The sequence below is a fragment of the Oncorhynchus tshawytscha genome, linkage group LG23 (genome assembly GCF_018296145.1).
Source record: "Oncorhynchus tshawytscha isolate Ot180627B linkage group LG23, Otsh_v2.0, whole genome shotgun sequence".
Taxonomy (NCBI): Eukaryota; Metazoa; Chordata; class Actinopteri; order Salmoniformes; family Salmonidae; genus Oncorhynchus; species Oncorhynchus tshawytscha.
The window spans coordinates 24,535,887-24,560,543 of NC_056451.1; the positions used below are offsets into that span (position 1 = coordinate 24,535,887).

Here is a 24,657-nt window from a genome sequence, read left to right on the forward strand (position 1 = left end):
CTCTTTCTGTTAATCCTCTTCCCTCTCTCCCACTGTCTCTTTCTGTTAATCACTCTGTTTACCTCTTCCCTCTCTCCCACTGTCTCTTTCTTTCTGTTAATCACTCTGTTTACCTCTTCCCTCTCTCCCACTGTCTCTTTCTTTATGTTAATCACTCTGTTTACCTCTTCCCTCTCTCCCACTGTCTCTTTATGTTAATCACTCTGTTTACCTCTTCCCTCTCTCCCACTGTCTCTTTCTTTATGTTAATCACTCTGTTTACCTCTTCCCTCTCTCCCACTGTCTCTTTCTTTCTGTTAATCACTCTGTTTACCTCTTCCCTCTCTCCCACTGTCTCTTTCTGTTAATCATTCTGTTTACCTCTTCCCTCTCTCCCACTGTCTCTTTCTTTCTGTTAATCAATCTGTTTACCTCTTCCCTCTCTCCCACTGTCTCTTTCTGTTAATCATTCTGTTTACCTCTTCCCTCTCTCCCACTGTCTCTTTCTTTCTGTTAATCACTCTGTTTACCTCTTCCCTCTCTCCCACTGTCTCTTTCTGTTAATCACTCTGTTTACCTCTTCCCTCTCTCCCACTGTCTCTTTCTGTTAATCACTCTGTTTACCTCTTCCCTCTCTCCCACTGTCTCTTTCTGTTAATCACTCTGTTTACCTCTTCCCTCTCTCCCACTGTCTCTTTCTGTTAATCACTCTGTTTACCTCTTCCCTCTCTCCCACTGTCTCTTTCTGTTAATCACTCTGTTTACCTCTTCCCTCTCTCCCACTGTCTCTTTCTGTTAATCACTCTGTTTACCTCTTCCCTCTCTCCCACTGTCTCTTTCTGTTAATCACTCTGTTTACCTCTTCCCCTCTCCCACTGTCTCTTTCTGTTAATCACTCTGTTTACCTCTTCCCTCTCTCCCACTGTCTCTTTCTGTTAATCACTCTGTTTACCTCTTCCCTCTCTCCCACTGTCTCTTTATGTTAATCACTCTGTTTACCTCTTCCCTCTCTCCCACTGTCTCTTTCTTTCTGTTAATCACTCTGTTTACCTCTTCCCTCTCTCCCACTGTCTCTTTCTGTTAATCACTCTGTTTACCTCTTCCCTCTCTCCCACTGTCTCTTTCTTTATGTTAATCACTCTGTTTACCTCTTCCCTCTCTCCCACTGTCTCTTTCTGTTAATCACTCTGTTTACCTCTTCCCTCTCTCCCACTGTCTCTTTCTGTTAATCACTCTGTTTACCTCTTCCCTCTCTCCCACTGTCTCTTTCTTTCTGTTAATCACTCTGTTTACCTCTTCCCTCTCTCCCACTGTCTCTTTCTTTCTGTTAATCACTCTGTTTACCTCTTCCCTCTCTCCCACTGTCTCTTTCTGTTAATCACTCTGTTTACCTCTTCCCTCTCTCCCACTGTCTCTTTCTGTTAATCACTCTGTTTACCTCTTCCCTCTCTCCCACTGTCTCTTTCTGTTAATCACTCTGTTTACCTCTTCCCTCTCTCCCACTGTCTCTTTCTGTTAATCACTCTGTTTACCTCTTCCCTCTCTCCCACTGTCTCTTTCTGTTAATCACTCTGTTTACCTCTTCCCTCTCTCCCACTGTCTCTTTCTGTTAATCACTCTGTTTACCTCTTCCCTCTCTCCCACTGTCTCTTTCTGTTAATCACTCTGTTTACCTCTTCCCTCTCTCCCACTGTCTCTTTCTTTATGTTAATCACTCTGTTTACCTCTTCCCTCTCTCCCACTGTCTCTTTCTGTTAATCACTCTGTTTACCTCTTCCCTCTCTCCCACTGTCTCTTTCTGTTAATCACTCTGTTTACCTCTTCCCTCTCTCCCACTGTCTCTTTCTGTTAATCACTCTGTTTACCTCTTCCCTCTCTCCCACTGTCTCTTTCTGTTAATCACTCTGTTTACCTCTTCCCTCTCTCCCACTGTCTCTTTCTGTTAATCACTCTGTTTACCTCTTCCCTCTCTCCCACTGTCTCTTTCTGTTAATCACTCTGTTTACCTCTTCCCTCTCTCCCACTGTCTCTTTCTGTTAATCACTCTGTTTACCTCTTCCCTCTCTCCCACTGTCTTTCTTTCTGTTAATCACTCTGTTTACCTCTTCCCTCTCTCCCACTGTCTCTTTATGTTAATCACTCTGTTTACCTCTTCCCTCTCTCCCACTGTCTCTTTCTGTTAATCACTCTGTTTACCTCTTCCCTCTCTCCCACTGTCTCTTTCTGTTAATCACTCTGTTTACCTCTTCCCTCTCTCCCACTGTCTCTTTCTGTTAATCACTCTGTTTACCTCTTCCCTCTCTCCCACTGTCTCTTTCTTTCTGTTAATCACTCTGTTTACCTCTTCCCTCTCTCCCACTGTCTCTTTCTGTTAATCACTCTGTTTACCTCTTCCCTCTCTCCCACTGTCTCTTTCTGTTAATCACTCTGTTTACCTCTTCCCTCTCTCCCACTGTCTCTTTCTTTATGTTAATCACTCTGTTTACCTCTTCCCTCTCTCCCACTGTCTCTTTCTGTTAATCACTCTGTTTACCTCTTCCCTCTCTCCCACTGTCTCTTTCTGTTAATCACTCTGTTTACCTCTTCCCTCTCTCCCACTGTCTCTTTCTGTTAATCACTCTGTTTACCTCTTCCCTCTCTCCCACTGTCTCTTTCTTTATGTTAATCACTCTGTTTACCTCTTCCCTCTCTCCCACTGTCTCTTTCTGTTAATCACTCTGTTTACCTCTTCCCTCTCTCTTTCCCACTGTTTACCTCTTCCCTCTCTCTCTTTATGTTAATCACTCTGTTTACCTCTTCCCTCTCTCCCACTGTCTCTTTCTGTTAATCACTCTGTTTACCTCTTCCCTCTCTCCCACTGTCTCTTTATGTTAATCACTCTGTTTACCTCTTCCCTCTCTCCCACTGTCTCTTTCTGTTAATCACTCTGTTTACCTCTTCCCTCTCTCCCACTGTCTCTTTATGTTAATCACTCTGTTTACCTCTTCCCTCTCTCCCACTGTCTCTTTCTGTTAATCACTCTGTTTACCTCTTCCCTCTTCCCACTGTCTCTTTCTGTTAATCACTCTGTTTACCTCTTCCCTCTCTCCCACTGTCTCTTTCTGTTAATCACTCTGTTTACCTCTTCCCTCTCTCCCACTGTCTCTTTCTGTTAATCACTCTGTTTACCTTCTTCCTCTCTCCCACTGTCTCTTTCTGTTAATCACTCTGTTTACCTCTTCCCTCTCTCCCACTGTCTCTTTCTGTTAAACCTCTTCCCTCTCTCCCACTGTCTCTTTCTGTTTCACTCTGTTTACCTCTTCCCTCTCTCCCACTGTCTCTTTCTGTTAATCACTCTGTTTACCTCTTCCCTCTCTCCCACTGTCTCTTTCTGTTAATCACTCTGTTTACCTCTTCCCTCTCTCCCACTGTCTCTTTCTGTTAATCTCTGCCTCTCTCCTGTCTCTTTCTGTCACTGTTTACCTCTTCCCTCTCTCCCACTGTCCCCCCTCTGACTCTAGTTGTTGGAGCAGGCGTTGGTGATTGAGGAGCAGCTTCGCAGGGCAGCCTACCTGAACATGTCTGAGGACCCGGCCCACCCCTCCATGGCCCTCAACACCCGCTTCAGTGAGGTGGAGTGTCTGGCTGAGTCCCACCAACACCTCAGCAAGGAGTCCATGTCAGGGAACAAGCCTGCTAACGCAGTACTGCACAAAGGTAGACCACACACAGACTCGCTCTCTTTCTTTCTCATGGTCTCTTTTCTGTCTCTGCTGTTCTTACCCACTTCCATCATCTCTTTTTCTTCTTTCTCTCGTTATTGTTTCCTAAACTCTGTCAGTTGGACTTTGGTGGTGGTAACTATGTCTCTCTCCTTCAGTTCTCAAACAGCTTGAGGAGCTTCTGAGTGACATGAAGGCCGACGTCACCCGTCTCCCAGCAACCATCGCCCGTATACCACCCGTCGCCGTGAGGCTGCAGATGTCGGAGAGGAACATCCTCAGCCGATTGGCCAGCCGCGGGTCCGACGTCACAGGGCAGAGCCAATCACAGACCACGCAGCAGATGCAGGTGCCACGCTGACCAATTCCGCCAGTCCTCCCCAAGGCGTTCTCCCATCCGTGTTTTGGAATCGGAGAGTGACCCTCATCTCACCCCCACTCTGCACCTCTTCTGTCCCCAAACCAAAACTCACACTCTGGACAGTAGAGTAAGGTCTCTACCCACCAACACATCTTCTCTGGACACAGCAGACGACAAATGTTCTGCTTCCTCTTCACCCAAAGACACCTGGAGGAACACAGTCTCTGTTCTCCACTGGGAACACCTTCTCTACAGTATCTACCTAATGAACTGCAGCACTGTGTCTGTCTGTTATGTGTCTAACTTTCACAGAGGTTGTTTTCACTGTATCTTTCCCCAAGCCTGTCTCTAAAATAGACAGCGGTGTACCTGGCTCTGTCCCATAGGATTAGAATGGGTCAAATGGACTTTTCCACTCCAAGTAAAGGTTCTATAATATGTGGACTCGTTGTTCTATGGGTGTGCAGAATTAAATTCGATATGCAACATGTACAATTCAATTCAGTAAATATGAAATCATGTGGAATTTAGAACTATGTCTGTTCTGCCCATTCCATTTCTGGGTGTGTACCTCTTCTCAGTGTGTGTGTGTGTGTGTGTGAGTGTGTGTGTGTCTGTTTGTCTGTAGGTGGGCACACTGCTCTATACTTCCCACAGAGAGACTGTTAATAACTATCAACTGATGAGGATGCTTTAGTAGAATAATATTGGTTCTGTGTTACACTCCTGCCCCTCCCCCTCTTCACTGCTCCCTTCACCTGTACACTCAGGTGGTCCATAACACTAGCCTGTTATTGGCTCTCCCCGCTCCTCGGCCACGCCCCGTCCTGCAGCTCTACATTCCTGAACGATTGCATCACAAATGTTCCCGGAGGCCTCGCCCCCTTTTTGCCCAAATAAGGACATGCAATAGCTCCACTAGTGTAGACACACGGGGCTGCATTGAGAATGATGGCAATCTCTAAATTAATTAAATGTCTTAGTCTAATATTTTGTTCTTTTACATTTTGGAATATTATTATGGTTACCAGCTTGTTGTTTTTATCGTTACAGTTTCTTCTGAGAACTCCAATAAAAAGGGTAACAGTTTGTGATGCTTGTTTGTTTGCCCTTTATTATGTGAGGGCATTATTATCTGGATACATCACATTGTATTATAAACTGGGTGGGGTCGAGCCCTGAATGCTGATTGGCTGACAGCTGTGGTATATCAGACCGTATACCATGGGTTTGACAAAACGTGTGTTTTTACTGCTCTAATTACGTTGGTAACCAGTTTATAATAGAAATAAGGCACCTCGGGGGTTTGTGGTATATGGCCAATATACCACGACTATGTGCTGTGTCCAGGCACTCCACGTTTCATAGTGCTTAAAAACAGCCCTTGGCTGTGGTATATTGGCCAAATACCACACCTCCTCGGGCCTTATTGCTTAAATGACCAATGGTACGTGTCATAATTTGACCTACAAGGTCTGTGGAAGGGCATCATCTGATTTAACTATCTATAAAGTAATAAAACCATAGAACACAGGTACGGGAAGAGGAGGGAGTGTGGCTGTAAATGTATGATGGGAAAGGTGAAAGCTCATTTCATTTTGCAGGAGAGGGAAGGAGAACACATGGACGGTTAGAGGGAGAGAAGAAGAGAGAGACAGGAACAGACTTGTTTTCCCAGACAGACAGAGGTGCAATTATGAAAATTGCGGGAAATTACAGGGCGGGACAAAATACTGCGTTGTAATAGAGCCTGCTGATAACTTATCAGGACAGAGACAGGGAAGGAGGAATAGAGAGAGAGAGAGAGAGAGGGAGGGAGGGATAGAGACAGGGACGGAGGAATAGAGAGATAGGGAGGGATAGAGACAGGGACGGAGGAATAGAGAGATAGGTAGGGATAGAGACAGGGACGGAGGAATAGAGAGATAGGGAGGGATAGAGAGAGGGACAGAGGAATAGAGAGATAGGGAGGGATAGAGAGAGGGACAGAGGAATAGTGAGATAGGGAGGGATAGAGAGATAGGGAGGGATAGAGAGAGGGACGGAGGAATAGAGAGGGAGGGATAGAGAGAGGGACAGAGGAATAGGGAGGGAGGGATAGAGAGGGGGATGGAGGAATAGGGAGGGAGGGATAGAGAGATAGGGAGGGATAGAGAGAGGGACGGAGGAATAGGGAGGGAGGGATAGAGAGATAGGGAGGGATAGAGAGAGGGACTGAGGAATAGGGAGGGAGGGATAGAGAGATAGGGAGGGATAGAGAGAGGGCAGTCAGAGGAATTGTAGAGAGCAAGAAGGAAAACAGGGGGAACAGGGAGAGACAGAGGAAATGAGTGAGAAAGAAGAGGTAGATAGAGGGACAGAAGAGAGAAGCAGCTGGAACAGTGTAGTATACTCTAGTTAACTGGACACCGTGGACAGACCACACTGCACTAACCCCTAGCTCATCTTTGTTCTGTTTTAAAGACTGGATCTATGAGACTGAACTGCTGTCTAGAACACCTGAGCAAAAGTCCATTCAATGTCTTGTGGGTAAGTACTATCTATAGACACAGTTAGCATGTGAAGCTCACAGGTGTGAAAGGGGAAGAGAGCCCAACTCAAACTGCTGCAGGCATTTTGTTTCACTAACCAGTATGTTTGTGTGTCTGCAATTCCTGGTGTTAACCATTGTTCTAACACCTGCAGTACAAACGTCTGTTAGTCTGTGCATGTGTGTGTACGTGTGTGTGCTCGCTCGCATGCTTGTGTATGTACACTCTAGCCTTCTGTAATGTATGTATTTAAAATCACACGTGGGAGAACTAATTATGTTCTCATCGGCTGATCATTCTGTGTACAACTTCCTATTTTTGAGTTGCACCTGCTTTTGCCCTAAGAAAAGCCTCAATTGGACTCTTGAACTCTCCAAGGTGTCGAAAGCATTCTACAGGGAGGTTGGCCCATGTTGACTTCCCACAGTTGTATCAAGTTGGATGGTGGACCATTTTTGATACACACAGGAAACTGTTGAACGTGAAAAACCCAGCAGCGTTGCAGTTCTTGACACAAACCGGTGCGCCTGACACCTACTACCATACCGAGTTCAAAGGCACTTCAATCTTTTGTCTTGTCATTCACCCTCTGAATGGCACACATACACAGTCCATGTCTCATTTGTCTCAAGGCTTAAAACCCCTTCATTAACCTGTCTCATCCCCTTCATCTAAACTGATTCAAGTGGGTTTAACAGGTGACATCAATAAGGGTCATAGCTTCACCTGGATTCACCTGGTCAGTCTATGTCACAGAAAGCTTTTGTATACTCTGTGTATTTACATACATTTAAATGTCCAGGCAAGAGAGATGATACGATTTGCAAGCCAAAGTGATAGCCCTGGAAGATTCTTGTATTGACAATAGTTACTGTCAGACAGGGCTCTTTGGTGTCATTTATTAGTATTTATTTCAAACCCATCCCCCACCAGGCTGCTGAGGGGAGGACGGCTCATAATAATGACTGGAAAGGATGTGTTGGAAACCATGTGTTTGATGTATTTGATACCATTCCACTTATTCTGCTCCAGCCATTACCACGAGCCCGTCCTCCCCAATTATGGTGCCACCAACCTCCTGTGTCCCCCACCCCTCCTTTCAGAGGACAAAAGCAACCTTGTTTTACACACTTTTCCCCCCAGATATGTTTCTACATACATGTCACTTTCCCCACACATGACAAAAATACAGTTCAATATACACTGACGGTACAAAACAATAGTTAGGTGCTGATATGATTAGTATTGCGGTTCTTACGATTCTCACGATTCTATATGTATTGAGATTCGATATTGTGATTTTATTGCGATTCGATTTTCCAAACATATTGCTCACCAAATGTCTGCTGTAGAGACGAGAGAGAGCCATGGTAAAACGGGTTTTGATCAGTCATGGAAATAAATGTGCTGAAAACAAATGGGTTCCTTATTTAAAAAGAAGATGGAGAACAAGATATGAAGGGGAAAATAATGGAGTTTTAGTGCAAGTACAGCCTACTATAGCAAAACTAGTATTGCAATTTTGTCAAAACGATACGATATATCGTCAAAAATGATATCCCAATATGTAAATGTATCAATGTTTTCCCCCGTCACTATTAGTCAGTGTGAGAGTATGTTCTTTCAATGAAGGCAAATCCTTATCACTTGGACTTTGGGTGCGAGAAAAACACACGTGTGTATGTGTGTTAATCAGTGTGTGTGAGAGTGTGTGCATACCCTGAAGGAGTGACTGGATCAAGAGATGTCATCACTTGGTATGTGTGTGTTAGTAAGTGTGTGTGAATCTTTGTGGAAGGTGGTCATCACTTTTGGGTGTTAGAAATGATACACAACAGCAACATGACTGAACAGGGAAAAGCCCTTCTCAACGTCAGCTCTCAGCTCTATACATGTATCATCAGAGCCTGAAAAGCAGAGAGAAAGATGGACAATTTCACAGCTGTCTTCCCGTGTCACAGACTTCACAGGTTCATCAGCCTCCACCTCTAGTGTTCAGGTCGTAGATTTAACAGTGTGAAAAACACAATGGGGTTCTGACGTTCCTCTCTCAGCTCCTACGTCTCAGATTGAATCAGTCCCCCCAAACCCCAGAAAAGTGTGTCTGTCTCTGTCTCTCACTTCCTCCAGGTCTTCTCCTGGTGAGGCTCTGTCCAAAAAACACATGTATTTAACCTTTATGTGCTATTATTTGATAATAATGCATATTATATATAACTCACACCACACACAAAAAGGCATTCAGACATATGTGGCACACAAGATACATAGTGCTCTCGGCCCCAGCCACTACAGATCAGGAGCTTTAAATGGCACCTCTCACCTACTCTCTGCTGCTTTGCATGTTGGTTGTATTGAAATTTGTAACACTAACTTGAACAGGCAGTCACACTGTAACATCAAGCTGTTAACTTATACAGCCCTGCTTTGTTGCTATGCTGCTTTCGTAGCCACACCAGCTGGCTGTTGCATTGTGGGAAGAGTAGTTTCAGTTTCAAGCTCTAACAGACTTCTGTGGACCAGCCTTTAGTATACATGTAGCCCACCTCTTCTTGTAGCATGCTCACATGTCTTGTATTGCTGCTCACATGAACAGTGTTGTGTAGTTGCTATCCTGACTATAGTTGTGTGTGTGTGTTGCTTGTTGTAAGTTTGTTATCATGACCTCACAGTTGTAAATGGTTTGAGAGCGACACACGGGGGGGAAGGTCGCACTCTGAAAATAAGGAAGTGTAATAGGAGCATGACCTTTGTGCATCAAACCAAATGGCACACAAAAGGTTAGACGCACACACTTGCACACACACAGCTGAAAGAAGAGAACAGACACTCAGACAGAAGAGGGGAGGAGTGGAGGACAGGTGGGTTAGAAGGAAAGATAGATAATGAGAAGGACCGAGAAAAATGTATGATTAGTTTAACCAGTATATACTGAAGGGGCTAGTGTGTTTTTCATTCCTGATAGTGATGGTGTGCAGATGTGCAGTTCCTTAGTTTACCTTTACCTTACTCCCATCTCTCTCTCTCTCTGTCTCTCTCTCTCTCTCTCTCTCTCTCTCCCTCTCTCTCTCTCTCTCTCTCCATCTCTCTCTCTCTCGCTCGCTCTCTCTAGTTCATTATCTCATTGAAGAACAGTGTATGGTATGACATATTCAGAGTAATCTCACTAGACTGTGTCTGTTTGCAAAACACTAGTGGTGCTTTGATCATTCTGAGGAGATAGACAAGAGAGAGAGAGAGAGAGATGTGACATTAGATTGAGGCAAGGAGAGAGAAAAAATTATAGATACATTTTAAAGATGAAATCTAAGCGTTTTTTATTGCGTTGACATTTATAAAGTATCTCTTTCTGTAAGAGATTCCGGCCTGTCAGCTTTTTTTGTTCATGTCTGTCTCTTGCTTTCACTGTTTTGTGAAAAGAGCCACAAAAAGGAAGGAAGGAGCGAGAGAGTATCACAGAACGACAGAGAGAAAAATCAAAAAGAGGGGAGGGAAGAAGGGTAAGACATACACGAGCCTGTCAGCAAGAGTGTCGCTTGTTTTCAGAAGGAGCTGAGAACAGTAAGATTGTTTACTTATCTACCTAATGTGAGATATATCGAGAAAGAGAAAGGCTAAGGGAGGAAAGAGAGTTTGATGAACAGAGGAGCGTGGGAGTAAAAGAGGAAGAAAAGACAGGTTGTTTAGAATGGTGTTCTTTGCGTATGTGATGTTGAATGAGATAAATGGAGGAAGAAATACAGCAGACTAATGTGTGGAGGAGGGCAGTTAGTGAGAGGGATGATAATGGAAGTAAAACATGATTTGTAAATGTGTACCCTCACTATCCCGTCTCCTTCTCTTTGGGCCCAGAAGAAGTGAAGGTGAAAATGGTTCGGTGAGTTGATCTCCTCCCTCTCAAGACCCAGTTGCTCAACCCTGGTCTCTGCCTTTACCTAACGCGTGATGTCAACTTCTCTCTTTCTTTTACTTGTTCTCTCTGTTTCTTTACCATCAGTACTTTGTTCTTTAGTCTTTTCTGCTGTCTTGTGTGTTTGTAGTCCACACGTAACGATTTGTTTTCAAACTCTGTAGGAATTCCCAGCTATTTTGCAGTCGTTTTTCACATTCTTGAAATGTTCCCCAATTCTGACTATCAATATCTCTACCATGTCTTGTGTAGCTACAACTACACTGACGCTTGGCAAGAAGATATCATTAGCAGCAGGTTGTTCTGTAGAATAGGCTAGTATAGTATCCATAGAATGAAAAGTTGGTGCTTTGTGGTGAGGTGAGTTTGTGGGTAGGTGGTCTGTTTGTCATCTCTTAGGCCTTATGCAGGCTTTTCCATTCAAACGTTATGCTAGTTATTTTCTTGAAACAATATTGTACACTTGTATACTAGCGTTTACTTAAAAAAGGTTGCAATAATGCTGTGTAGACTGCTCTCTACCTAGTACTGTGTTAATCTATGAGCTGGTAATGGTACCTAGTACTGTGTTAATCTATGAGCTGGTAATGGTACCTAGTACTGTGTTAATCTATGAACTGGTAATGGTACCTAGTACTGTGTTAATCTATGAGCTGGTAATGGTACCTAGTACTGTGTTAATCTATGAGCTGGTAATGGTACCTAGTACGGTGTTAATCTATGAGCTGGTAATGGTACCTAGTACTGTGTTAATCTATGAGCTGGTAATGGTACCTAGTACGGTGTTAATCTATGAGCTGGTAATGGTACCTAGTACTGTGTTAATCTATGAGCTGGTAATGGTACCTAGTACGGTGTTAATCTATGAGCTGGTAATGGTACCTAGTACTGTGTTAATCTATGAGCTGGTAATGGTACCTAGTACTGTGTTAATCTATGACCTGGTAATGGAATGCAGGGTTTTGAAATGGGATTTAACAGACACATTGTGATTTAACTCGTCTTTATTACCACGTCTCATATAAGTTCCCCCCCCTGAGGGAAGAAACAGAGTATCAAAGAGATGATGTGCCTCAGTGGACAGGTGCGGCAGGGCCAGATGATAACCATTTGTGTATACATGTGCTTATGTGCGTGGTCTGATCTGTGTGTGTGTGGTTTGTATATACTGTATATATACACTACCGTTCAAAAGTTTGGGGTCACTTAGAAATGTCTTTGTTTTTAAAAGAAAAGCACATTTTTTGTCCGCTAAAATAACATCAAATTGATCAGAATACAGTGTAGACATTGATAATGTTGTAAATTACTATTGTAGCTGGAAACTGCAAATTTTTTATGGAATATCTACATAGGCGTACAGAGGCCCATTATCAGCAACCATCACTCCTGTGTTCCAATGGCATGTTGTGTTAACTAATCCAAGTTTATCATTTTAAAAGGCGAATTGATCATTAGAAAACCCTTTTGCAAACTGTTGTTTGATTAAAGAAGCATTACAAGTGGCCTTCTTTAGACTAGTTGAGTATCTGGAGCATCAGCATTTGTGAGTTTGATTACAGGCTCAAAATGGCCAGAAACAAAGAACTTTCTTCTGAAACTCGTCTGTCTATTCTTATTCTGAGAAATGAAAGCTATTAATGCTAGAAATTGCCAAGAAACTGATCTCGTACAACGCTGTGTACTACTCCCTTTACAGAACAGTGCAAACTGGCTCTAACCAGAATAGAAAGATGAGTGGGAGGCCCCGGTGCACAACTGAGCAAGAGGACAAGTACATTAGAGTGTCTAGTTTGAGAAACAGAAACCTCACAAGTCCTCAACTGGCAGCTTCATTAAATAGTACCCGCAAAACGCCAGTTTCAACGTCAGCAGTGAGGAGCTGACTCCGGGATGCTGGCCTTTTAGGCAGAGTTGCAAAGAAAAAGCCATATCTCAGACTGGCCAATAAAAAAAGAAAAGATTAAGATGGGCAAAAGAACACAGAGACTGGACAGAGGAACTCTGCTCTAACCAGAATACAAAGAGGAGTGAGAGGCCCCGTTGCACATCTGAGCAAAAGGACAAGTACATTAGAGTGTCTAGTTTGAGAAACAGATGCCTCACAAGTCATCAACTGGCAGCTTCATCAATTTGATGTTATTTTAATGGACAAAAAATGTGCTTTTCTTTCAAAAACAAGGACATTTCTAAGTGATCTCAAACTTTTGAACGGTAGTGTATGTATGTAATGTGTTTCTCTCTGTGTATCCAGGTGGTTCCACAGGGATATCTCTGGCTTGGATGCTGAGTCTGTTTTGAAGAGCCGGGGCGTCCATGGCAGCTTCCTGGCCCGACCCAGCAGGAAGAACCAGGGAGACTTCTCTCTCTCTGTCAGGTAGGAATACACCCCATCTCTTTCTTTGTCCTTATCTCTCTTATCTCCATCAGCTAGGACATCCTCCAACTCTTTATCTCTCCATCAGCTAGGACATCCTCCATCTCTTTCTCTCTCCATCAGCTAGGACATCCTCCATCTATTTCTCCTCCTTTCTCTCCATCAGCTAGGACATCCTCCATCTCTTTCTCCTCCTTTCTCTCCATCAGCTAGGACATCCTCCATCTCTTTCTCTCTCCATCAGCTAGGACATCCTCCATCTCTTTCTCCTCCTTTCTCTCCATCAGCTAGAACATCCTCCATCTCTTTCTCCTCCTTTCTCTCCATCAGCTAGGACATCCTCCATCTCTTTCTCCTCCTTTCTCTCCATCAGCTAGGACATCCTCCATCTCTTTCTCCTCCTTTCTCTCCATCAGCTAGGACATCCTCCATCTCTTTCTCCTCCGTTCTCTCCATCAGCTAGGACATCCTCCATCTCTTTCTCTCTCCATCAGCTAGGACATCCTCCATCTCTTTCTCTTTCCATCAGCTAGGACATCCTCCATCTCTTTCTCCTCATCTCTCTCCATCAGCTAGGACATCATCCATCTCTTTCTCCTCCTCTCTCTCCATCAGATGGACATCCTCCATCTCTTTCTCCTCCTCTCTCTCCATCAGATGGACATCCTCCATCTCTTTCTCCTCTACTCTCTCCATCAGATGGACATCCTCCATCTCTTTCTCCTCCTCTCTCTCCATCAGATGGACATCCTCCATCTCTTTCTCCTCCTCTCTCTCCATCAGATGGACATCCTCCATATCTTTCTCCTCCTCTCTCTCCATCAGATGGAGATACTCCATCTCTTTCTCCTCCTCTCTCTCCATCAGATGGACATCCTCCATCTCTTTCTCCTCCTCTCTCTCCATCAGATGGAGATACTCCATCTCTTTCTCCTCCTCTCTCTCCATCAGATGGACATCCTCCATCTCTTTCTCCTCCTCTCTCTCCATCAGATGGACATCCTCCATCTCCTTTTCCTCATCTCTCTCCATCAGATGGAGATACTCCATCTCTTTCTCTCCTTCTTTGTCTCTCCTTCTCTCTCCTTTTCTCAACCTACAACGCCTTCGGAAAGTATTCAAATCACTTGACTTTTTCCACATTTTGTTGTGATACAAAGTGGGATTGTCATTTTTTGTCAATGCTCTACACAAAATAATCTGGGATATCAAAGTGGAAGGAAAATTAAAACATTTGCAAAATAGAAGAAAAAAAAAGAAAAGTAAAAAACGAATATACTGTAACTTGATTAGATAAGTAGTTGTGTAACATTTGCCCATTATTCTTTTCAAAATTCTTCAAGCTCTGTCATATTGGCTGTTGATCAACCATTTTCAGGTCTTGCCATAGATTTGGGCTCCCGAGTGGCACTGCATCTCAGTGCAAGAGGCGCTACTACCGTCCCTGGTTCGAATCCTGGCTGAATTACATCCAGCCGTGATTGGGAGTCCCTTAGGGTGGCACACAATTGGTCAAGCATTGTCCAGGTTTGGCCAGGGTAGGCTGTCATTATAAATAACAATTTGTTCTTTAAATAAATGTTAAATTAAATAAAAAATTTAAATAAATCAAAATCAAGCAGATTCAAGTCAAAACTGTAACAAGGCCACTCAAGAACATTCACTGTCTTTTTTTCAGTGTAGATTTGGTCTTGTAGTTTAGGTTATTGTACTTCTGAAAGCTGAATTCATCTCCCAGTGTCTGGTAGAAAGCAGACTGAACCAGGCATTCCTCTAGAATTGTGCCTGTGCTTAGCTCCCTTCCGTTTATTTTTTATCCTGAAAAACTCCCCAGTCCTTAATGATTACAAGCATACCCATAACATAATGCAGCCAACACTATGCTTGAAAATATGGAGAGTGGTACTCAGTAATGTGTTGTATTGGATTTGCCCCAAACATAACACTTTATTTTCAGGACATAAAGTGAATTTCTTTGCCACATTTTTCGCAGTGTTACTTTATGTAGTGCCTTGTTGCAAACAAGATGCATGTTTTTCTGTACAGGCTTCCTTGTTTTCACTCTGCCAATTAGTTTAGTATTGTGAAATAACTACAATGTTGTTGATCCATCCTCCGTTTTCTCCTACCACAGCCATTAAACTCTATAACTGTTAAAGTTATAGTTATAGTAGTTATAGTTATAGTTATAAAGTTACCATTGGCCTCATGGTGAAATCCCTGAGCGGTTTCCTTCCTCTCTGGCAACTGAGTTAGGAAGAATGCGTGTATCTTTCTTGGTATTGATACACCATCCAAAGTATAATTAATAACTTCACAGTGCTCAAAGGAATATTCCATGTCTGCTTTTTTATTTTTACCCATCTACCAATAGGTGCCCTTCTTTGTGAGCCATTGAAAAACCTCCCTGGTCTTTGTGGTTGAATCTGTGTTTGAAATTCACTGCTCAACTGAGGGACCTTACAGATAATTGTGTGTGTGGGTTACAAAAAATCATGTTAAACACTATTATTGCACACAGAGTGAGTCCATGCAACTTATTATGTAAATTGGTTAGCACATTTGACTCCTGAACTTATTAAGGCTTGTCATAACAAAGGAGTTTAATACTTATTGACTCAAGACCTTTCAGCTATTTATTTGTAATTCATTTGTCAAACATTTGAAAAACATAATTCCACTTTGACGTTATGGGGTATTGTGTGCATTCCAGTGACCCAAAAATCAACATTTTATCAATTTGAATTTCAGGACCTAACAATAATAAATGTGGGAAAAGTCAAGAGGTGTGAACACTTGCTGAAGGCACTGTATGTTAACCTACAGAATTTCACTACACCTGCAATAACATCTGCTAGATGTGTATGTGACCAAAAACATTTGATTTGAAAATGTGATTTTATTAAATTTGATTTATAGTATATCCTCTCTCCTCACTCGTCCTTTCCTCTCTCCTTTTCTTGCTCTCTGTCAGGGACAGATACACTGCATCTCTCTTTCGCTACTTTACATTGTTTTTATTTACTTAAAACTATCTTAGGAAGAATTGTCTACTGTCACTGACTGGCCCACGAATGTCCCCCCTCCCCTGATCTTTGACCCCAGGGTGGGTGAGCTGGTGACCCACATCCGTATCCAAAACACAGGGGACTTCTACGACCTGTATGGAGGGGAGAAGTTTGCCACGCTGTCCGAGCTGGTGGAGCACTACACTGCAGAGAACGGGATCCTGCAGGACAAAGACGGCACCATCATCGAGCTCAAATACCCCTTCAACTGCTCTGACCCCACCACCGAGAGGTCAGTGCACTCTATCCTTTACCCCTAACCCTTAATTCCACCAGAGTCAGTCAGTCAGGTCTGTGTACTCTTGCCTGAAATCTCTATCCCCGAACTTCACCATTCAGAGGCCTGTGCTCTGCTTTCACTGTTCCTCTGAATTTCAAATGATATTTATCAAACGGAAGCAGATCATATAAAATACTCCTGAGACATCCAGCCATTTTGTCATTTCATACTTTCTTAATCTAAACGCTTAATGTTGAGGATCATAAAGCTTTCAGAAGGAAAGGTAATTCTATAGTCTTTACTTTGAGGCGTGTCTGTGCGTGCGTGCGTGTGTATGTGTGTGTGTGTGTGGCGTGTGTGTGGCGTGTGTGTGTGTGTGTGAGTGCGTGTGTGGCGCGTGCGTGTGTGTGTGTGTGTGTGAGTGCGTGTGTGGCGCGTGCGTGTGTGTGTGTGTGAGTGCGTGTGTGGCGCGTGCGTGTGTATGTGTGTGTGTGTGTGTGGCGTGTGTGTGGCGTGTGTGTGTGTGTGTGTGAGTGCGTGTGTGGCGCGTGCGTGTGTGTGTGTGAGTGCGTGTGTGGCGCGTGCGTGTGTGTGTGTGAGTGCGTGTGTGGCGCGTGCGTGTGTGTGTGTGTGTGTGTGAGTGCGTGTGTGGCGCGTGCGTGTGTGTGTGTGTGTGTGTGTGTGAGTGCGTGTGTGGCGCGTGCGTGTGTGTGTGTGTGTGTGTGTGTGTGCGTGTGTGCGTGTGTGTGTGTGTGTGTGTGTGTGTGTGTGACTGCGTGTGTGGCGCGTGCGTGCGTGCGTGTGTGTGGCGTGTGTGTGTGTGTGTGGCGTGTGTGTGTGTGTGTGTGTGTGTGTGGCGTGTGTGTGTATGTCGTGTGTGTGTGTGTGTGTGTGTGTGTGTGTGGCGTGTGTGTGTGTAAATCCCTCATGTTCTACCCTCACTGCCCCTCCTTTCCCCGCTCTCTTTTCTCTGTCAGTTTAACTTCCCTTTCTTGCTGCGGTTGGAAACTTTAGGTTTTGACACATTTGAAAACAGTGACCAGACCCTCAATATCTTCCTCTCTCCTAACTTCCATCTCACTCTTGCTCTGTTTCAGTCTTTCTGATCTCTTTCTTGATACCCATATCACAGGTACTGCTGTGATGGTGTGCTTTATGGTCTCATTTTAATGCAGAGGTGTCATGCTATGATATTTATGCCTCTGTAACTTTCTCACTCATCATTATTCACAATCCATTCATGATTATCTGTAATCATGGTAGAATCCACAGTCATGCAGAAGTGTTTAGAAACATATTATATTCTTATTTACAATAAAAGTGACTCCACAAAATAATCTGAAACACAACCAAAACTAACTGAAAATGCATCCAACAAGTTAGTAGAGCCACAAGCTTGATGTAGCCATTGCGTGCTAGGAATATGGGGCCAAATATTGGTTGGGACTATGTACAAAAAGTGCTGCAATTTCTAAACGTTCACCCGATATGGATGATAGTACCCTCAAATTCTGCACTTTGGGGTGAGGTATGGGGGATTTGGTGATATGGGGTGAGGAATGGGGGATTTGGTGATATGGGGTGAGGAATGGGGGGGTGATATGTGGTGAGGAAGGGAGGGTTGGTGATATGGGGTGCGGAATGGGAGGGATTGGTGATATGGGGTGAGGAAAGGGGGGTGGTGAGGTAGGGGGGTAGTTTGTGTGGAGCTCAGGCTATTAATATCATGCTGTCTTGAGCCACGAAATCTTGTCATCAGAATTTTCCGCCCGCAAAGCAGGAAGTTCAGATGAAGAAATCGAGAACTGTGCCTAAATTTAAACAGCAGGCAGCACTCAGAGACGATCCCCATACTAACGAGTGTAAACTCTCCCAGACACACACACGCATGCACGCAAACACACACTCACATACACTATACTCGCAGGACAGAAATACCTTGCATAAACCCACATACAGTGCATCTGTACAGGCCATAAATACACATTAGTTACCAAAATGTCCTCAACCATTTATTAAAGTCCTCTACTACTTTCCATTCCCACGCAAAACAGTTGCAGTACATTATATTTACACTTGCGTTCACTGTCTATCCGGTAGCAATGAACCAGCTGCAAACCGTACTTTTACAGTAGAGTACTATACAGCCCTGTTCTAACACACTGGCTTCTGCTTTATGAGCTGCTTATTACAACTATGATTAGCTGAATCCAATGTGTTAGAGCAAGGCTGGAGCAAATGCCTGTACTCACAGCAGCTCTCCAGGAGGAGGTTTGGCCAGCCCTGTTGTAGGGCATAGTGATGTTTCCATTTGAGCTTCATTGACCCCTTCTCTGTCATACACCATACAGGTGGTATCATGGACACCTGTCAGGCCCCAACGCAGAGAAGTTGCTATGGGAACGGGACGAGCCGGGCACCTTCCTGGTGCGGGAGTCTCTGTCCAAACCTGGAGACTTTGTTCTGTCTGTTCTGACTGAGGAGAAGAGCAAGGCATCCTGCGGAGGGAGGAGGGTCTCACACATAAAGATCATGTGCCAGGTGTGTGTGTGTGTGTGTGTGTGTGTGTGTGTGTGTGTGTGTGTGTGTGTGTGTGTGTGTGTGTGTGTGTGTGTGTGTGTGTGTGTGTGTGTGTGTGTGTGTGTGTGTGTGTGTGTTTCTGTGTGTGGGCAAATAAGTGTGTACGAGCATGTGAGAGTGTTTGTGTTTTTCTCTCTCTAACACACATTCACTCACATTCACTATTGCAATTCACATTGTAATATTTGCTATAGTTTTTCTCATATCTGACTACATCTAGTTATGAAACCAGACCAATTTTCAGTTTCCCCAAAATGTTTATTCTTATGCAACGAGTGACCTTCCTGCTTCCAACATCTAGGAGAAAACCTGACAAACATCAAACACACCACCACTACTGTCTCAGCACAGAAACAGTTATGCAAAGTCCAGTCAATATGAACATGGAGGATTGAGTTTGAAAGATATCACTGACCACATCCTGGTTACAAAAGTTTTACTTAAAAAACAAGTCTGCCAAGCGGTTATGTTTTAATTAGTTAGTTACGTATTTATTTGGACCCTTAGGTGATGTGTGAAAATGCATATACGATTCCAATAAAATACATGAGAATTGTTATTAAATACTTTATATTCATGCGTGTACAGTAACTACCACTAGAAATAAAAATAGCATAGTTATTTCTGAGTGCAGAGCTAGACTGTAACTAACTGCATTCATCCCCAAACCTGCTTTTCGTAGATTCGACATTATCAGCAGCACCATCATGGTTAGGTTATTTTTAGCTGTGGTTCATCTCAGTGCAGACATGAGGCGGATTTGAATGAGAGGCATTGTAGGGCTAGAGTCTGGAGAACTCAGGGTCAGAAGATTATCACAGAGGTCATTGAGTCCTGGCACAGGCCCTACCAGGAGCAAGCATCAGGTGCATATCTTAATAGATAATAGGAAGCACATTAAAGATATTTTCCGGTACTTTTGTTTACTTTTTAAATAGTGGTTCTGAATGTAGCGCCCATGAGCCAAAAGTGGCCCTGAAAATTGCATACTATGTCGCAAATGGGCAGATATGTGCACCATGTCATTGCTCTCTCTCTCTAATGTGTATGTGAGTCTTGTTAGCTGTCACTCAAATGGCAAGGGGCTGAAGCTCATTGACTGAAACTTGAATTGCTAGGGGGTTTGCCCACGTGAGTTGTAAATGAGTTGTAAAATGTAGGGAAATTGGTGCAGCACAGCTTCCAGAAAACAGTCTCTTTCAAACTAGAAAATTCGTAGCCAATTGAGGTAAAATGGCAATTTTGCTCATAGATTATGCATGTACAGTGTGAATTACAGATACATCCAGCCCAAAGCGGGAGGTTTAAAAAATACTTACTAGTCACCAAAGTACCGGCGCATGCCTTTTAAATCCATGAAGTACACTGACTGTAATAAATGAATGACTGAGTCTCAGTCTGGTGAGTCGGCCATCCAGCTGCATGATTAGATCATATTAGATAACATTTATTTCCCTCTTATGTGGAAATTTGCTCTCACGTGCAAACATAACCAAAGACACAAAACCACAGTTACCAACAGAACATTATTACTGTGTATTATTGACCGTTTCTATATTCTATATTGTCCCGTGTGTGTGGTGTGTATGTGTGTTTGAGTGTGTGTGTGTGTGTGTGTGTGTGTGTGTCTGTTTATATACAGTAACAGTCAAAAGTTTGGACACACCAACTCATTCAAGAGTTTTTCTTTATTTTTACTGTTTTCATTGTAGAATAATGTTGTAGTAGTAGTAACCAAAAAAGTGTTGAACAAATCAAAATATATTTTAGATTCTTCAACGTAACCACCCTTTGCCTTGATGACTGCTTTGCGCACTCTTGGCATTCTCTCAACCAGATTCACCTGGAATTCTTTCCCAACACTCTTGAAGGAGTTCCCACAGATGCTGAGCACTTGTTGGCTGCTTTTCCTTCACTCTGCAGTCCAACTCATCCCAAACCATCTCAATTGGGTTGAGGTCGGGTGATTGTGGAGACCAGGTCATCTGATGCAGCACTCCATCACTCCCTTTCTTGGTCAAATAGCCCTTACACAGCCTGGAGGTGTGTTGGGTCATTGTCCTGTTGAAAAACAAATGATAGTCCCACTAAGCACAAACCAGATGGGATGGCGTATCGCTGCAGAATGCTGTGGTAGTCATGCTGGTTAAGTGTGCCTTGAATTCTAAATAAATCACAGACAGTGTCACCAGCAAAGCACCCCCACACCATCCACCTCCTCCTCCATGCTTCACGGTGGGAACCACACATGCGGAGATCATCCATTCACCTGAGTCTCACAACGACAAGGTGGTTGGAACCAAACATCTCAAATTTGGACTAATGTCCATTGCTCATTTTTCTTGGCCTAAGCAATTCTCTTTAGTAGTGGTTTCTTTGCAGCAATTCAACCATGAAGGCCTGATTCACGCAGTCTCCTCTGAGCAGTTGATGTTGAGATGCGTCTGTTACTCGAACTCTGTGAAACATTTATTTTGGGCTGCAATTTCTGAGGCTGGTAACTCTAATGAACTTATCCTCTGCAGCAGAGGTAACTCTGGGTCTTCATTTCCTGTGGCGGTCCTCATGGGAGGCAGTTTCAACATAGCGCTTGATGGTTTTTGCGTCTGCACTTGAAGAAACTTTCAAAGTTCTTGAAATGTTCCTGATTTGACTGACCTTCATGTCTTAAATTAATGGACTGTCATTTATTTTTGTTTATTTGGGCTGTTCTTGTCGTAATATGGACTTGGTCTTTTACCAAATAGGGCTTCTGTATACCACCCTTACCATGTCACAACACAACTGATTGCACGATGAGACAAGGACATCCCTACCGGCCAAACCCTCCCTAACCCGGACAACGCTGGGCCAATTTTACGTCGCCCCACGGACCTCCCGGTCGCGGCCGGTTACGACAGAGCCTGAGCGCGAACCCAGAGTCTCTGGTGGCACAGCTGGCGCTGCAGTACAGCGCCCTTAACCACTGCGCCACCCGGGAGGCCCTCAAAACCAAATATTAGACAAAAGAAACCTAAGTTTACAAATTAGAAAACAAATTGATACTTATTGTATTTATTTAATTGACATAGTCACTCAATTACTGGTTGTGCCACCTTTAGCTGCAATGACAGCAACCAAATGCTACCTGTAGTTGTTGATCAGTCTCTCACATCGCTGTGGAGGAATTTTGGCCCACTCTTGCATGCAGAACTACTTTAACTCAACAACATTTGTGGGTTTTCAAGGATGAACTGCTTGTTTCAAGGTCTGCCACAACATCCCAATTGAGATTAGGTCTGTACTTTGACTAGGCCATTCCAAAACTTCAAATTTGTTGCTTTTTAGCCATTTTCATGCCTTGATTGTTTGTATTGGATCATTGTCTTGCTGCATGACCCAGCTGTGCTTCAGCTCACAGACGTATGGCCTGACATTCTCCAGTAGAATTCTCTGATACAGAGCAGAATTCATGGTTCCTTCTACTAATAAGGCAAGTCGTCCAGGTCCTGAGTCAGCAAAGTATCCCCAAACCATCACACTGCCACTACCATGCTTGACCGTTGGTATAGGGTTCTTACTGTAGAATGCAGTGTTTGGTTTTCGCCAGGCATAATGGGACCCATGTCGTCATATATTTATATAAATAGAATGACTGGTACACGGTGGGAGGCACAGAGATGTTTGACACCCTGGCTGACCTGATGGAGCACTACAAACGCAAAGGCATCGAGGAGATTTCTGGAACCTGGGTGCACCTCAAACAGGTAAATACATACAGGACTTACAGTTGTAACCCCATACAGGTTACAAGAGTCACCGTGAGTGTTGCAGTCAAATTACAACCTTACACAGGTCGGAGATACTGTGTCTTATAATGGGTTAAAGATCACCTGACTGACAAGATAGAGCCATATCTGAACAAATCTTGACTTCTTCTCCTTTTCTTCTCTTTCCTGTCTACTCCATCCTTCTCTCCTTCAGCCCTACTTTTCCACCAGAGTGAATGCAGCAGACATTGACAGCAGAGTGAGGCTGCTGGACCAGATGGCCGAGAGAGAGAACGAGGGAGACAAGAAGAGCAAAGCAGGATTCTGGGAGGAGTTTGATGTATGTCGATTAAGTTTTTGATGGAAGGAAGATGTGATGTTTTGAACAACCCTTCTTAACCTCTTCCTCTCTTTACTCAACCTGGTCTCAGAGCATTTCCTATTATTATGTATGTAAATTCGAGACACTCCATTTAGTATGAGATTCTAAGTTTCTTATGGTATGCATTAATTTGTGGATGATCATCACCCATTTTATATGAAATATTATGAATTACAATTATTATTATATGTTACGAATTTGCAAAACGTACTACATGTTATGAATTTTCAAAAAGTATTATATGTAACGAATTCTAGCAAGGTGGCTAACGTTAACTACTTGGTTAATTTTAGCTAGTCTAGGGGTTAGGGTTAAGGTTAGGGTAAAGTTTAGGAGTTAGGTTAAAGGGTTAAGGTTAGGGGAAGGGTTAGCTAACGTGCGAAAAGGTAGTAGGTATTTGAAAAGTAGCTAAAATGCTAAAGTTGTCCGTAATGAGATTCAAACTAGCAACCTTTGGGTTACTAGATGTTAGCGTTATACACCCATGCATCCACCCCGAACAACCAACCTACTTTGTTTTGCCTTAAGTAACCATCTATCTTATGTTACCATACGTAATATCATATTAATTTTATTGTCTCAGATTTAAATGTACTATGTTACCTCTAGTCTATGAGACCAGGATGCTTTACTCTACTATAGGTTAGCTGAGGACTAATTTCTTACATGCTGACCACACCAGCATTGCAAAATAAATGTACACATACATCATTGCATCCAAACTGCTCGCTCGAGTCAACGAGCGTCTGCGTAGCCAGGCGCTAAAATAGAACTTGGTTCTATTTGTGACGCTTGATGCGCTGCAAGTCCCGGCTCTCCCATCTCCTCATTGGTTTTTAGGAGCATATACCCATGTAGGTGATTGAAAGATTAACTGAGGTCCACACTCCAGTCCATTGGTGGTGGTAATGCACCTTCAAGTTGGTTGCTAACCGCCATTTAAAGTCCAAAGAAGAAGAAGAACCCTGAAGGAGGAGAGATTACTAGAAACTAACTCAGTTTACCATTTTATCTGTGGATTAATAGTCGGAGTAGAGGACCTTGTGCATTTCAGGTAAAATAACAACCAAATGTTTATGTACCCGGACAAATTAGCTAGCAACGGCAAGCTAGCTAGCTAAATTGCCATGAATGTTTAATGCTTTTCGACCTGTCACCAAATTAATATAGTTGTTTCAGAGTTTGTTTTGATAATTCAACCTGAGTGTCCTGATCGCTTCCGGTGTTGATGGACAAAATCAGCATGCGTGGCGATGGTGCACGCGCGTGCCCGGTGTTGTCAGAATGTTAGTGTGTCTGTGTTTGACCATTTGGTTGGTCAAATAAACGGTGTATGTAATGTGCCTTTACTCTTGTGCAACATGGTGAAACATTTTGAAACATGTTCCGTTGGACAAGTCAAAGTGAGAGTGTTGCAAGGAAAAACTAGAATCAAATGGTTAAAGGTCTCACAACTACAGCCATAGGAAGTAGACTGCAAGAACCATAGACCACCTTTTTACTACCACCATGTGGTACTGGTGGTACTGCTATTTGAGGCCAAATTGCCCAAATTGTCTAATCTCAGAAACCCACAACTAAAACCTTGCGCAATTGCTTCAGATGCTACATAGTCTGGCCATGAGCGATTAGAAATTGTCTAACACTAATTCCAAACTGCTTTAACAGCACATTAAAAATAACTTTTCAAATGGTAAAGAAAAATATGGGTAACGAATGTACATTATCTGTATGTTTATAAAGAATACATAACACATCCATGATCACATAATAAACATGCCATATTTATAGAGCATTCA

General features: G+C 43.3%; 2 protein-coding genes across 8 annotated transcripts in view; both read left to right on the forward strand.

The window, feature by feature from the left end:
• The window catches only part of LOC112237890 (chromodomain-helicase-DNA-binding protein 4), a gene marked incomplete in the record, with an annotated part of 82,449 nt that extends 77,314 nt beyond the window's left edge, over positions 1–5,135 (forward strand). Inside the window, 2 exon segments of the mRNA XM_042304975.1 lie at positions 3,480–3,675; positions 3,839–5,135. Of these exon segments, the coding sequence (XP_042160909.1) occupies positions 3,480–3,675; positions 3,839–4,041 (399 nt within the window).
• Positions 5,136–6,290: 1,155 nt separating this feature from the next.
• Positions 6,291–24,657, forward strand: part of LOC112247624 (tyrosine-protein phosphatase non-receptor type 6-like) — a 32,437-nt gene continuing 14,070 nt past the window's right edge. The window contains exons 1-7 of one of the 7 annotated variants that reach the window (XM_042304981.1): positions 6,291–6,570; positions 10,425–10,449; positions 12,737–12,859; positions 15,965–16,159; positions 18,499–18,688; positions 22,357–22,473; positions 22,691–22,816. In XM_042304981.1, the coding sequence (XP_042160915.1) occupies positions 10,442–10,449; positions 12,737–12,859; positions 15,965–16,159; positions 18,499–18,688; positions 22,357–22,473; positions 22,691–22,816 (759 nt within the window). In that variant the 5' untranslated portion in view covers positions 6,291–6,570; positions 10,425–10,441. Of the gene's footprint in view, positions 6,571–9,394; positions 9,434–9,904; positions 10,134–10,424; positions 10,450–12,736; positions 12,860–15,964; positions 16,160–18,498; positions 18,689–22,356; positions 22,474–22,690; positions 22,817–24,657 lie in introns of those variants that run through there. The other 6 variants (XM_042304980.1, XM_042304982.1, XM_042304976.1 and 3 more) reach the window with 6 other exon arrangements.